This window comes from Leptopilina boulardi, unplaced genomic scaffold, assembly GCF_019393585.1.
Source record: "Leptopilina boulardi isolate dan_hultmark-lab unplaced genomic scaffold, ZJU_Lbou_2.1 LbouV2_248, whole genome shotgun sequence".
Taxonomy (NCBI): Eukaryota; Metazoa; Arthropoda; class Insecta; order Hymenoptera; family Figitidae; genus Leptopilina; species Leptopilina boulardi.
In genome coordinates, this window is record NW_026137805.1 from 632065 (window position 1) to 646544 (window position 14480).

Below are 14480 nucleotides of genomic sequence, written 5' to 3' on the forward strand. Positions count from 1 at the left end.
AATAAATTATTAATTATTTAGTTAATAATATTTATTAATTAATTTATTATTTAATATTAGGCAATTAATTTGAAATAATAAATTAATTTCTTTTTCATTAATTAAAAACGTGAAATTCTCATTCAGTGAGATAAAAAAAATTTATATTGAACAAAAAAAATCATTTTAGAAAAAGTAAAGAGTATTTGAAAAAAAAAATTCCAATAATTCTATTTATTTAGTATGCTCTGTTAAAAAATTGTTTTTCAAACAGATCAATTTTTTTTTTAAATTCGTACACGAGAACAATGCAAATTGACTTCACGATGATTATGATTGATTCACAATATAATTATTCATCAACATCGTGACTTTCATATTAAATTCATTTTTTTTCATGCCAAAAAATTTTTATTTTCAAAACATTTTTTTTTCTATTTCTTTTAATTGATATTTGTTTTCAAATTATATAGAGAAAAATATTTTAAAAAACAAAAAAAAAAGTTATAAAAAAATATTAAATATCTGTGTTTCAGATTTTATTTAAAAAAAGGGAGAAATTTTTTTTTTTTTTTTTTTAGGTAGAGGACGAGAAAATGGAATAAAAAATAATTTGAACAATAGAAAGAAATAAAATAAAAAGTAAATAAAGGAAATAAAAAACAAATATAAATTTTTGAAAATATAATAATATAAAAAAAATGTAATAATTATTTAGAATTAATTAATTTAAAAAATTATTATTAATTTAATTTAATTTCAATTATAGAGAGTAAAATAAAAAATTGTTTGGCAGAAAAAAGATAATTTTTGCTTTTTCAAATCGGACGTGCTTTTGGGAGGAAGAAATTGCCAACTCTATATAATAATAATTGTAATAGAATTAAATAATTTAAAGTTATAACAATAAAATTGAATTTTGTCAGTATTTCTTTTTTCTTAATCGATTTTTAAGGAGTTATCAGAAATTAATTTCAAAAAAAAGTAAGTAACATTTTTTTTTCTCTTTTATATTAATTTTTATTATAAAATAAAATTAAAGAAATTAATTTTCAATATCTCCCTTTTAAAATCGTGTGTACTATGCAGTCTATGAATAGATACCAGACCATACAGGTGCCTCCGATCATTTCATTGGCTGCAATTCAAGGTCACTTAACGATGATTGGTTATCGTTTCATGACCTTGAGTAACGTCCAATAAAAATAAACAGGGGAATCCCATCTGAGACAATCTTCATTGTAACTACAAATTTCCACCGTGTAAAGATATTTATTGCATCCGGATTCTAATTTTTTTTTTAATATATTCTTTTTTTTATGTTGATTGCATATTTTTTTTTTTTTTGCAAATTTCATTGATTTTACACAATGTAATTTTTAATTTTTTCTAATTTTTCAATAACAGTTTATTTCAATTCCATCATTGGCAATGAATAACAATTCGTTTTTATAAATTCTTTATGTTCAAAAAATTTTTTTTTTTTTAAATTTTCAACTCAGCGATAAACATAAATATTTGTGGAGTATCAAACTCACTTTTTCTTTTTTAAATTTGCGATTTATATTTCGCAAACTCTGACTTTCTCTTTCACTCTCTTTCTCTCTCTCTCTGTAACTGATAATATAATGGAAAATTTGCTATTATACATATATAGTGCGATAAAAACTATTTCAAAAAAGAAAGAAATTTCAAAGTTTTATATTTTAAATTTAATGTTTTTATTAAAATATTTCAAAAGTAACAGAAGGTAAAAATTCCGTTTTTTACCAAAAGGTTCTGTTTCTTTGTTAGTTGAAAAAAAAAATTATTTTTAAATAATAAATGATTGAGATAATAAAAAAAAAATTTTTTTTTTATGGGAAGCAGCCTTATTTTGATAGGGCACTTTTTCCCACCCCACAAAAAGAGTGTGGATATGACAATTTTATTTATCTCATCGCGATAGCCTAAATGCTATATTAATGATTAATGGGTATTTACGTTTTCCAGATGATGAAAAATTCCAGTGACATTTTTCTTATTTGTTAAACAGGCAGTAATAGAAATTCTATAGCATAAATTTACGACAAGTTATAGAAAGTTTTTTTTTTTATTATTATTTTCGATCGGCGTTGGCTAATAGTGAGATAAAAAATTTTATTTTTTCTCCAAAAAACAACAGTATATTTTTTTTTTTTGGTATGACAATGATTAGATTTAAGAAAAATTTTCTATTTACATTGTATACAGTGTAATTTTCACGTTTCTGTATAATTCGAAAAAGGCGATTTTTTCCGGTTAATAAACCCTATTAGTAAGTGAAGGATAGAAATATCTCTCTGTCTCATTTTTTTTTCGAGTCGGCAAGTTTGCGCATGCTTCAACATACCAAGAAAAGCGCGCGCAAATTTGAAATAAATTTTGTTTTTGAATTGTATTTTGGATATTTAATAAATTATTTTTTATTTCAAGTTCTTTTTTATAATAAAAAAAAAGAATTAATCGGTAAACATAACCTCAAATTGTTAAATTTTTTATAGTAAAAAAATCGAATAAAGAAAATATTCGCCTCTTTCTATTGTACAGATAAGTGAAAAAGAAATTGCGAGACCATTTAAGAATAAATTGGACCGAATAATAAATTTCCCCCCTTACATAGTTATAATACTTTTCGCTCAGATATGTTTCCTTTGCCAAAAATTGAACATCGTCAAGTCCACTTTATTCCTGACTGTGCTCATGTTTTTTTTTCCTTTCTTTCATTTTAACTTTTTACATAGTAAATTTACATAGACATGTACCAGTTTTACTCATATATTCGATATCGCAAACTTGAATATTGTACATATTTTATATATATATATATATATATATATATAATTAAAGGGATTTTCTTTTTATATATCACTAGCAATCTTGTATAAAATATTCTTGTTTTCAAAATATTTACAATACACACAAAAACGCTCTCGAAAATTCGTACATTCTCATTTTTTATAATAATAATAGTTTTTATTTTTTTAAAAGTATAACTTCGAGTTTCCTTCGATGTAAAAGGGCACTTGATTGAACATAGTGATTTGAATTAATTACAAAAATCGTTGGATGATAAAATCATTTATTTTCTCTCTCTCTCAAAAAAAGAAAAACTATGTCACACATTCTGGAAATAAATTCTAGAAAATTTTTTAATTCTGTATTCATTCAATAATAATTTTTACCTTTTTTAATTCTCTTCTCTCCGTTATTCTAGAAAATTGTTCCTTTCATTCCGCATGATGGAAATGATTAATTCCTAGTCCCGATTTTGAGTCTCGGTGTGTGATTTAGGGTCACACTGAACTCTCTCTTTTGGTCATAACAACTGGAGTGCCAAGTGATGTCTCTTTTTGCGATTGAATACAGCATTGGCCTGGAATTCTGGCTTCAACTTCCTTTGGCAAAATTATACTACCTGGACAAGTTCGATTCACCACATTCATACTTTTGTATAAAACCGATGGACTTATTCCTCCCATTGTCATCGATTGAACACTATGACTTGGCCAATGTTGCCTTGGCAGAGTGCACATTCCACTTTCGTAAACTTCACTAACTATCGGCTGAAACTGGAATTTCAAAAAAAAAAAAAAACCCCATAAAATATTATTAAATTTTTTCCTATGTAATTAAAGTTAATAATTAATTTTTTTTCAGATAATCTCTAAATGGTGGAGTTCAATTTTGAAAGGAGATAAAAAAAAAGTTATCGCAGTGAAGAAAAAAAAGGTTTGTTTTATATTAATGATGAATAACAATGAGCTTAATTGCTTAATAATAATTTAAATTCGGCTACTACTTTTTTAGTAACAAAAACAAATATGTCATAATTCTCGTCAACTACCACACCCTGCTCTAGTGAAAATTTAGTAACTTTTAATTTTAACAATAAAATCACTAAATTACATTCTGTAATTTCACAACATGGCTTTATGAAAAAAATCGTTTAATAATTACAAATCTTAAATGTTTTACTGAATTCTCTAAAACATTTGACAAAGTTGATTATAGCATACTACTACACATCCTGGATTCATTTGGATTTACTCGCGGGTTTAAATTATGGTTTGATAGTTATCTTAAAAATCGTTACTTGTCTGTATGTATTAATAACGAATACTCGATACCATTTATAGCTACTTTTGGTGTTCCTCAGGGATCTCATCTGAGTAATTAAATAAATTAGGGTGCGGTGTTTTAAGGAGAATTATGACAAAAATGAATGGGGATAATAAAAACCAACCTTAGCGACATTCTAGTTAAAATGAAAGATTACTATAAACTAAATTTTCACTAGAATAGGATTTTAGTTCGACAAATAGGAACTTTGGTTAATTGAGGGACATTGATACCTTTACCGATTTCGTCTTCTGCTATTATTATGTATCTAAACGGGAAGATTTTTGAAATAAAACTTTCTAAAATCGTTAAGAAATAGTAAAAATAAATTTAAGGACCTAGAACCTAACCCCGTAGGACTTACCGATTGATTTTAACGTAATTAGTAAATTCAGAGTACGCTACGTACTATGTCTACAGAATCCCTTGGCGCTCTCTTGGGACTGCGGAACCCTAGAACGTTAGTATTAAAGCAGAGAGGGCGAAAGGTGCCTTGAATTTAGACGGTTCTAAGAAACAGCAAGAAAGTTGACGCTCTAGTAATTTAATGGAAAAAAAACCCTTTATCAACATGATTAGGGATAGAATTACTCCTTAAAAAGGAAAAAAAAATAAAATTGGATTGGTATTAAGAGCTGTTATTTATCTGGTTCCCAGATGTCGAATGAAGAAAAGGCTTAGGAGTTTATATAAGGGTTCCACCGCTATTATTCTACAATCCGAAATTATTATTAGATCCTATTACAATTAACTCTTCCTTGACCAAAAAACAAATGCTTCTAATAATTCTATAGCCAAAGGGTTTTAAAGATCGATTTCAAATTGGAAAATTAATCCAAGTATTCCTTGGCGGAATAATAATTGTAGTAAAAAAAAAAATTTGCTATCGTGTTAATGGCTGATGATAAAAATGGGATAATAGTGCTTAGGGTTCTCAGTGAATGGTGAATAATTTATTGAAGATAAGAAGGGTATTCGGGTTTAGAATAATAGAGGGAATGAGTGAATGTAAATATTGGATGAATGAACAGAAAAGATTGTGGATTGAAAACTGCTAAATAAATCCTTTTCTGTCCCTTAGACAATTATCGTTTATGATAAATTCCTTTGAAATCTACTCAGAATTTTACGAATGAATAAATATTTATTACCAATTTCTATCCATCTTTTCTATATCGATATAAATAAAATACACTCACGTTTTTGTGCTTCGTTGATATATTTGAGAGTTCACGAAGTGGAAGTCCATTGCGAATGGTGCAATAGCCAAAATTCCCGTGCGTACTCATTGAGGAACTTGAGCGTTCTGTTAGACTTCTCGCTGGCGATGTTTCTATCGTTGAGATAAGACGACGTTTTCGTAAATAGTCCGAGGGTTCGTCCCCTAAAAGAATGAAAATCGATTCCTCTGAAAATTTATTCTTATAAAGGAATGTTTTAATTTCTTTTTCAATAATAATTTCCAATTTGAAAAATAAATATAAAGCAAAATTTTTCAATTTAAAATAACGTACCTGTAATTTGTTGGGGTATTATATCGGGATTTTTCTCATCACTCTCGCTAACATCGCCATTTGGATCTAATTTCCTAAAGGGACTTGTGGGATATTTTTCATCTGTTATCACATTGCTTCCTTCTCGAAATCGTAGTTCACGTTGAATGGGAATATTTTTTGTGACTTTTTCATGATTCTCCACGTGTGGTTTACTCTGATCATCACCATGTGAATGTTGTAATTTCATAAGAACCATGACAATAACAGCGACAATTACAAGTGCCGCGACGACAGCAATTATAACACTTAACATTGGTATTAATTTTATCGGTTGCCTTGGCCTCTCTATAAAAGAAAATTTTTTGGTTTAAAAATAAAATTACTTTTCTTTTGATTATAAAATAATTACCTGTTTCGGATGTAAGCTGCTTCTCCGGTGACCGAACAGTTCCGGCTTGAACAACTAATGGTTCACTTCGTCCTTTATCATTGTACGCATACACGCAGGCTTGATAAAGTGCTCCGGAATCGAGATTTGTAACACTAAATCGAGGAACAGGAGAAGACAGGTTTGCCTTCAGTTCCTGGCTATTAGTTTCCCTCACCTCAAGGAGGAAGGTTTGAGGTAGACCACCGTTAAAGCCCTCTGTACACTTTACACTAAAGGAATTTGTCGACGAGTTGGAGATGGTGCAATTATGAACCATGTCAGGTCGACCTAACAAACAAATAATAATTTAATCATTTTTATGAAATATAATTTAGCAAATTCGGAGTTTTATTTGATTAGAGTTCATATTTTTTTTGGGGTTCGATGGTAATTTTTTTTCTCCGGGAAAATTCTTTAAATGATTTACCTGCGGGAATAATGTGATATACACACGGCACTTGCTGATGTCCAATTTCATTGGAAGCCCAACAAAGGAGAGTTCCATAATCAAGTTCATTCATTGGCGTATAGGAAACAATTGATGAAGTTCCAACTCTCGCAATATGTCCCGAGGCAACATCCATACTCTCTGCTGAATTATTGAAGGTCCATCGAAATTCAACTTTTGAAGGATTTGCATCAACTTGACAGGATATATTCGCTCTCTCTTGCTTTGCAACTCCATGTATTTTTATTTGATTAGGCTTACATGTTGGTGCGACTTAAAATTAATTATTAAATTATTATTATTTTTTTTCCCACAATTTAATGAAAAATAATTTTTTTTTTGATTTTACTCACACATAACATTGAGATAAAATGGTGAACTTTCACCATCACCTTCGGTATTATAACCAACGCATGTATAATTTCCCGCACTTTTTCTCTCGACTCCTTGGAGAACGAGACTTTGATTACTTATTATAATTCCCAATGGAATATTGTTATGAAGTGTCTTTCCCTAAAATGCCAAATTTATTTGATTAAAAAAAAAGAAGTGAAAATTTCTTTTAATAAAGCTATTTTATTGAATTATGTTTTTTTTTACACAAAAAGCATTTCTATTAATTTTTATTTGATTTTTGCTAATTTTAATGGTTTTTTAATGATATCAAAAAAAGATTTTAACAGTAAATTGAGAATTCATTTACCAGAAACAGTACATCAATTCAGATTATGAATCATTAATTATTAATTTGCAATCCCAAGAGCTTTTATAAATAAATATTTTAAATTGATTTGAAAATTTTATTATTTCTATGGAAATAGCAGAAAATATAAATAAAAAATAAACTTCTTTTGTTAATTGTGGCATATTAATTTCTACTTTAGAGGATCCTTTAGAGGTTTTTAAAATTAATTTTCCAAACACTTTTATAAAATACTTTTTGGTTTTAAAAGTGAAACCTATCGTTGCCGAACGTTGATTGATGACTGCGGTACATTGTCGTGATATTTATAGGTCAAGACGGAAGGAGTGGGGGGGACCGCGCAGTCATTGGATGCAGGTCTCGTCTCTAGCCAATCACTGCGCGTTGTTTCCCACTCTTTCAGTAAACATAACTCAAAATTGATCATGGTTCTGAAAAAAATACTAAAATTAAAATTCTAAATTTATACACACCTCGTGTCTCCATTCAACTTTATAGACCGATGGTTCAGCTTTAATTAAACAGTCAAAATAAACATCAGTCCCTTCACGAATTGTATCAGGATTCAATGGTGTCCCAAGTCTAATTTTCGTTTCTGGTACATCTGAAAATGAAAAAAATTGTTTTTTTTGGTTATTGAAGTAAAAAATAAAAGTTTGTCGATGAAAGAGGAATATTGTAGAAAAATCAGATTATGATTTTCAAGCTTACATTGTATTTCTAGTGTCCAGACGTCTTCTATCGGTGCGGAGGGCATGATTGGATTTTCAGCACGACATGATAAATGTTTGCCAGCGTCTTCTTTCGTTGGAATAAAAGGCAACACGCTTGTAGTTGTGTTACCATCGCTTGAAGTCTGTAATAGTATTAGAGAGTTATATTTGCTTTAGTCGATCAACTTTATTCCATTTATACTTTTTGTTTTTTGTTCATTTTATTTTTCTCAAATCGCAAAGACTTATCGTTGCTTTTAGTATTGGAAAGGGTTCATAATTTTTAACAAACGAATATCTATATATCTATATATTTATTTTCTTTTCTCTCTATCGAATAAATCCTTTATAAGGATAACATAAAGAAAATATGTGTCATCTAAAAATGAAAATAAAATGATTTAGTGTTTTATTGATTTTCACACATTTTTTTAATATTTCTTTTTTGAATTAAAAAAAAAAATTCTCTTTTTCTAATTATGGAATTTTTATAGTAGTGTAATTATATTAGTGAAAGAAGTTTTTAAGATTTTCGGCAAAAAAAAAAAATTTTGTTGCTTGATATGCTTTTAGCTGATTGCTTTACCGAAATTGCTAAAATATTAAGAGGGAAACTGTGTGCTTGTAACACAGTTCGATGTTGGTAGATTCAATTAATTCATGTTTCTCGTTTATTAATTAATTACATCCACTTAGGAAATGTTGCCAGATGAAGCTGTGAGATATTCTGTAATCAAACCCCCTTTAGTTCAATAAGAACTAAATTCTATTTACATATAGAAATTTATCCTACTTTTTAAATTACTAAGTTTATACATTTTTTTGATTAATTAGAAAAAAAAAATAATTTTCCACTGATGATGAGAAAAAATTTAAATTACAATTTTTTTTGGTGACAGCGGTGGGATTTTAAAAAGTTCTCTTTAGAAATTCGTGAAGATAAAATTTTTAATTTTTTTTTTTACTATTTTTTAACTTATTTTAATTTACATGATTTATTAATACAAAAAATGTAAATACAGAAATGTATCAATTTTCATGTTTCATGTAATGAAGTTTTTCTGCAAATGAATAAGAATTTAATTTATTCTTTTCTTTGATTATTATTTGAAAAGAGAATAAAAGAGAATATACAAGGATAAGAACCCTTTTGAAAATGAACAAATATTTTCATTTCTTCTCAAGAATCACTTTATTTTCTCAAGGATATCTTCTTCATTACAAAAGGGAGTTGTGTAATTTTCTTTCATTAAATTGTGATTTCAGATCAGTCAAGTAAAGATAAAAAAAAATACATTGGTTAATATTAGGATAGAAAATTTTTTTGGCAAAATAAAAAAACATTTCTAATTAAAAAAAAGAAAATAAACACAAAAAATAAATTATTATTTATTAAATAATTACTATCCTTTTTCACAGAAAAGCAAAGAAAATATTTGATTTAGATCGTTAAAAAGGGCAAAAATCTCAGCTCTCTCTCGTAATCTTTAACGGATACTCTAAAAAAAATAGAGGAAACAGAAGCCAGAAAATTGATTTTTCCTGGTAACGTACCGTTGCTGTTGAGTGTTGCAAGCGTTCTTCATTTCTCCACCAAGAGACGAGAGCTGGTGGCCGAGAACCAAAAGTCAGGCAAACTAAGTCGTATTTCTTGTTGGAGGATAAGGGTTGGTTAGCACCATCGATCCGAACTTCCAATGGGATGACTGCAAAAAAAAAATAGTTTTTATCTTGAAAAAGAGAACAATATCCGGATTTCACTAAAAATTACTTCTCTTTGAATAAATCCTTCTTTCTTCATCGAGTGGAATCTTATAAAGTTAATGTACTATTTTATTATTTAAAAAAAAAAATAAAAATACAACCAACGATTATCAAAAATAAAAATATTATTGCAACAAGTTAGAAAATTACGTAATCCCTTTTGCCTGATATGAAGCAGTAGAGATAGAAATGTTAAATATAAGATGAAAGCCGGAACGACATTAAAATATTAAAATTTCACTTCTCAAAGAAAACCCCGGTTATTTAAGATATATACATTAGTAGAAAGCTTAAATTAATAATCGTTTTAAATAAAATTGAGGGCAAATTTTCTCGCTCATTTAATTAGCTTAATGGTCACGCTTTGAAAAATCACAACTATATTTTCAACCATATATTTAATAAAGTTAAATGTAATAAGAATTATAAATGAGGTCACAAAAAAAGAAAATTCTCTGTAATAGTTTTTTTAAACTAACCAAATGAGAAGTAATAGCAACAAAAAAAAAATTTATATAAACTCTAACCTAATAAAAATATTTGTGGAAAAACAAAGTTAAAAGTTCACAAAAAAAAGACGATAAAACATTTCGTTTTTTTTTAAGAGAGAGAGACTATATACATTCAATTTTGGTCTAAATTTTATTATCACGCTTAATTTTTCTTCATCAAGTTTTAAAATAAAACTGCGGAAGAAAAGTCGTCCTTCACTTTATATATAAGAGAAACGACGACGACGACGGCCATCTAATGTCTCGAGGGAAGGAATAAAATATAAATTAGTCGTAAAACGTGGAGTAAAGTAAAGGTGGCGAACATTTGTTTGCTAATTTGATTCATTGTCGCAAATGGCTAGTGTTGGAATACCTAATCCCTCTTATTCTAGAAACAGCGAAGCATCTGGCACACTATATGCGAGTGTAATGTCGACTTTTTTTTTTAAGTAGCTTTACGTTTACCAACCCCCTTTTTCATCCCACAACTCCCCCGCATATTCTCGATGTAAAACTTTTTCAACCGCCTCTCATTCTCTTCTCGACACTCCAGGTGCATACAAAAGTTCAACTACACTGTGGAAGGTAAAGGAAACATAAGAGCTGATTTACATGACTCGAGAGAAGTCTAATTTAACCCACAAGAAAATGTCTTCTTAAAGCAAAATTATAAAATATTTCTCTAATATAGTCGCGACATAAAATAATTATATATTTGAGTTGTATTTAGGATAATCATTAAATAAATCTAAAGAAAAGAAAAAATTAAAATACTAAAAAAATAATAAATACAAATTTTAACCAAAGGAAACTGTTTTCAAATTTAATTCATCTGATGTAATATTAGCGACTGATGGTAAAACAGGAAAATAATGATATGAAAAAATTACCGACATAGAAATTTACATTATCAACTGATGGTAAAACAGAAAAATAATTAAATAAAAAATTACCTATATAGAAATCTACATTACCGACTGATAGTAAAACAGGGAACTGATGCTATAAAAATTACCGACATAGAAATTTACATTATCGACTGATGGTATAATAGTAAAATGAAAATATAAAAAATACCGACACAAAAATCTACCTTACCGAATGATGGTAAAACAAATTTCAACATTAAAAAAATTCTTCCAGTTTACTATCAGTCGGTAATATAGATTTCTATGTCGGGATTTTTTACATTTTCATTTTTCTATTTTACCATCAGTCGGTAATGTGAATTTCTATCTCGATAATTTTTATACTTTTATTTTCCTGATTTACCATTAGTCGGTAATGTAAATTTCTGTGTTGGTAATTTTTTATACCATCATTTTCCTGTTTTACCATCAGTCGGTGATGTTGATTTCTATGTCCGTATTTTTTATATCATTTTCCTGCTTTTACAATCAGTCGATAAAGTAGACTACTGTGGCGGTAATCGATATTTATTTAAAAAATAAGTTTTACCTTGTATTAAAAAAATATTATTTTTTTTTTAAATATTGAAAGTTTTTATTAAACATTTGTGGTCCCCCATGCTTTTTTTAAATTTTTATTATTATTTCTATTATGTTTTGATTTCACAGTGTATTGCTCTGAGGAGGCTCTGCGTAACTAAATATAATTTTATAAAATAATTAAACTACAATATTTTTCCATAATGAAAATAATTTTCTAAATAGCAAAAATTTTTAATAATAAAAAATGTTAACGTACAATTTTATTTCCTGTTCAAATATTCAGAGAATGTTGCAATATTTTTTTGAAAATAAACTTGTTTATTAATAAAAAGTAATTTCCGCTATGAGAAGAATTTTCATTTGATGTAAATAATTTTCTTTTTTTTTGACAAATATTAACATTCTATGTTGGTTCGAAAAAAATTGTAGCAGCTTTTTCTGAAAAAAAGGGAAAATAATATCCTGAGCTATTTACTTGTCGTCTCATGAGGAAGAACGGTAACTCTGTTATAAGTTTACGTGTAAATACATTAAACTTTTTTATAAGTTATTACCGTCTTTCAAACGAGGGTCTCCGATAATGTATAGGAAAAAAATTAACATCTCTCATATACAGAAAGTTGAACAAAAATTCATTTATTTAAGTTTAAAACAGTTTATATAATTTTTTTCCGTTGGTTTTTCATATCTCTCATTCATATTATACAAGAACCCTCTTTTAAATTTACTTTGGACTAAAAGAAAAAAAAAACTTTTTTACCCAGAAAAAATCTTAATTAAATCATGGTTATTAATATCAATTCCGTTGGCGAAATCTTAGGAAAAGAGAAGCTTTTAAAGATTCTTTTTATCAGAAGCTAAAGTTTGATCGTGACATATTTCTAAAGTAATTGCAACTCGAATATATATATGGCATTAATTAATTTAAAAATTAAATATAGATATGAGAAAAAAATTAAACTAATAAAAATTCAAATTCTTTGTATATTTCTTAATAATAATAATAATAATAAAAATTCTTATTAAAATTAATAAATCGGAAAAATTTTGAGAATGTAATCCCACTTTGTAAAATTATTCTTTTTATGGGAGTATTGAACTGTTAACATTGACGTCTATACATACAAACATAATGTAATGAGCACGAAATTCAATATCTGACTTTATTACGTAGTCGTCTGTAAACCGATATTGGCAAGTTTTATTAGCGATCGATCGCAAACCTTATACATCTGAGAACCTCATTTAACACTAAAGACAGACAGCTTTATTAGGTAACTATTTCACAGAATTGTATTTCATAGATCAATAAAAAGAAATTAAAAAAAATAAATTTTAACAACCCTCCCCTAAAAGCTAGTTTAAAAATAAAAAAAATTACGACTATTCTTTAAATATATATAGATAATATTCTTTTCTGATTTTAAAATCACAATTCATTTTCAAACACTTTTATAGAAAAATTTACCTTTTTTTAAAAATTTAATTTATTCTCTTTTTCCAAACACTTTTATAAAATACTTTTAAGTTTCTGTATTTTCAAATTTATCGTTGTCTTAATTTCATTTTGTTGGCTATTTTTAATTTTATTTGCAACCGCGCAATTTAAATATTAGTTTCCCGTAGATTTATGAGCGTTTCACCACTGTAAATCTGGATTTAAAGTTTCACCTTCTTCTTCTTCTTTTTTTTTCTTATAAACATTTTCAATCCTACTTTTCCGATATAAATTCTGATTACAAATGCATTTACATTTTACAAACATTTACAATGACAAGAAGAGTCTGCGAGTCTAAAAACTTGAAAGGAAAGTTTAACAAAAGGTTGACGAAAGAATGGCATCGATTTCAAAACTTTGTTCTTGGCGTATCTAGTATATAAGGCATTGCAATTTCCAGTAGCCGTCGCCCATATTTGCGTCGAGTACTTGAGAGAAACTTACTTCAAATTTACAAACTGCTTTCTCTCTCTCTCCTCCTCTCATATATAGAATGAAAACGTATTGCTTCCTTTTCATTCGCTTTGCAATTCAATTGTATACCGCAAATCTCTACTGAGAGATGTATTCCTCTAAACTCAAAATGTTTATTTTATATCCCAATGGTATGAACGCTCATGATATTGATGAAAACTTTATCTACAAAACAACAACAAAAAATTAAAAATTTTATTCCACTTTTTGAATTTGTGTAAATATAAATTGAAAATTCAATGCTACAGAGAATATTCAAATTTTAGTTGAACAGACAATATTCACTGGTACTTTAATATTATGATAGTTATTAATTTCTACAAAGTTGTCCAATCGAGAGTAGTGGGAAATCCTCTTGAATCAAGGAGATTAATTTTCAAGCCACACTCAAAGCACGAGAAGTACATATCTAAATTAGAGGATTTAACTAAAAATAAATGGTACTTTTAGTTAATAATTTTAAATTGCATTTTAGTTTCATTTATAGTAATTTAAAATTTTGAACAAGAAATAATTGCATAGCCAACATTTTTTTTTTTTTTTGAATTTATTAATTTACTTGTAGAAAATATTTTACTTAGAAATTGTATTAAAACTTGAAGGAATTAATATATAACTTTGGTAATGTGCAAGAAATAATTTTTGAATTTAGTACGAAATAGAGAATAATAATTCAATAGTAGAAGTGACCCACCGATCTGTGTGAGAGCTCGAGATCGAATGTGACACACTATTCGAAGCCACGCCCACTGAAGCGCGCTCTTTGGGTCCCAGAGAGCGAGTCAAGTGGGGGTAGAATAAAAGAGACCATCGTCTTTCGTTTATGGCTCAGTTCCAGTTCGACTACGTTTGTGTACGCATCGAACATTTTTGTAATTAAATATTGGTAA

At 27.7% G+C, this 14480-nt stretch overlaps 1 protein-coding gene across 3 annotated transcripts in view; it reads right to left on the bottom strand.

Annotated features, from left to right (window-relative positions):
• Positions 1-2483: 2483 nt before the first annotated feature.
• The window catches only part of LOC127280497 (hemicentin-2-like), a 174854-nt gene continuing 162857 nt past the window's right edge, over positions 2484-14480 (bottom strand). For 2 of the 3 annotated variants that reach the window (XM_051303522.1, XM_051303520.1), the window contains 9 exons: positions 9464-9615; positions 7908-8052; positions 7670-7800; positions 6847-7006; positions 6473-6766; positions 6025-6333; positions 5634-5960; positions 5319-5527; positions 2484-3569 (listed from right to left, as the gene is read on the bottom strand). In XM_051303522.1, coding sequence (XP_051159479.1) covers positions 3294-3569; positions 5319-5527; positions 5634-5960; positions 6025-6333; positions 6473-6766; positions 6847-7006; positions 7670-7800; positions 7908-8052; positions 9464-9615 — 2003 coding nt within the window. In that variant the 3' untranslated portion in view covers positions 2484-3293. The remainder of the gene's footprint in view (positions 3570-5318; positions 5528-5633; positions 5961-6024; positions 6334-6472; positions 6767-6846; positions 7007-7669; positions 7801-7907; positions 8053-9463; positions 9616-14480) is intronic. The other variant, XM_051303521.1, reaches the window with a different exon arrangement.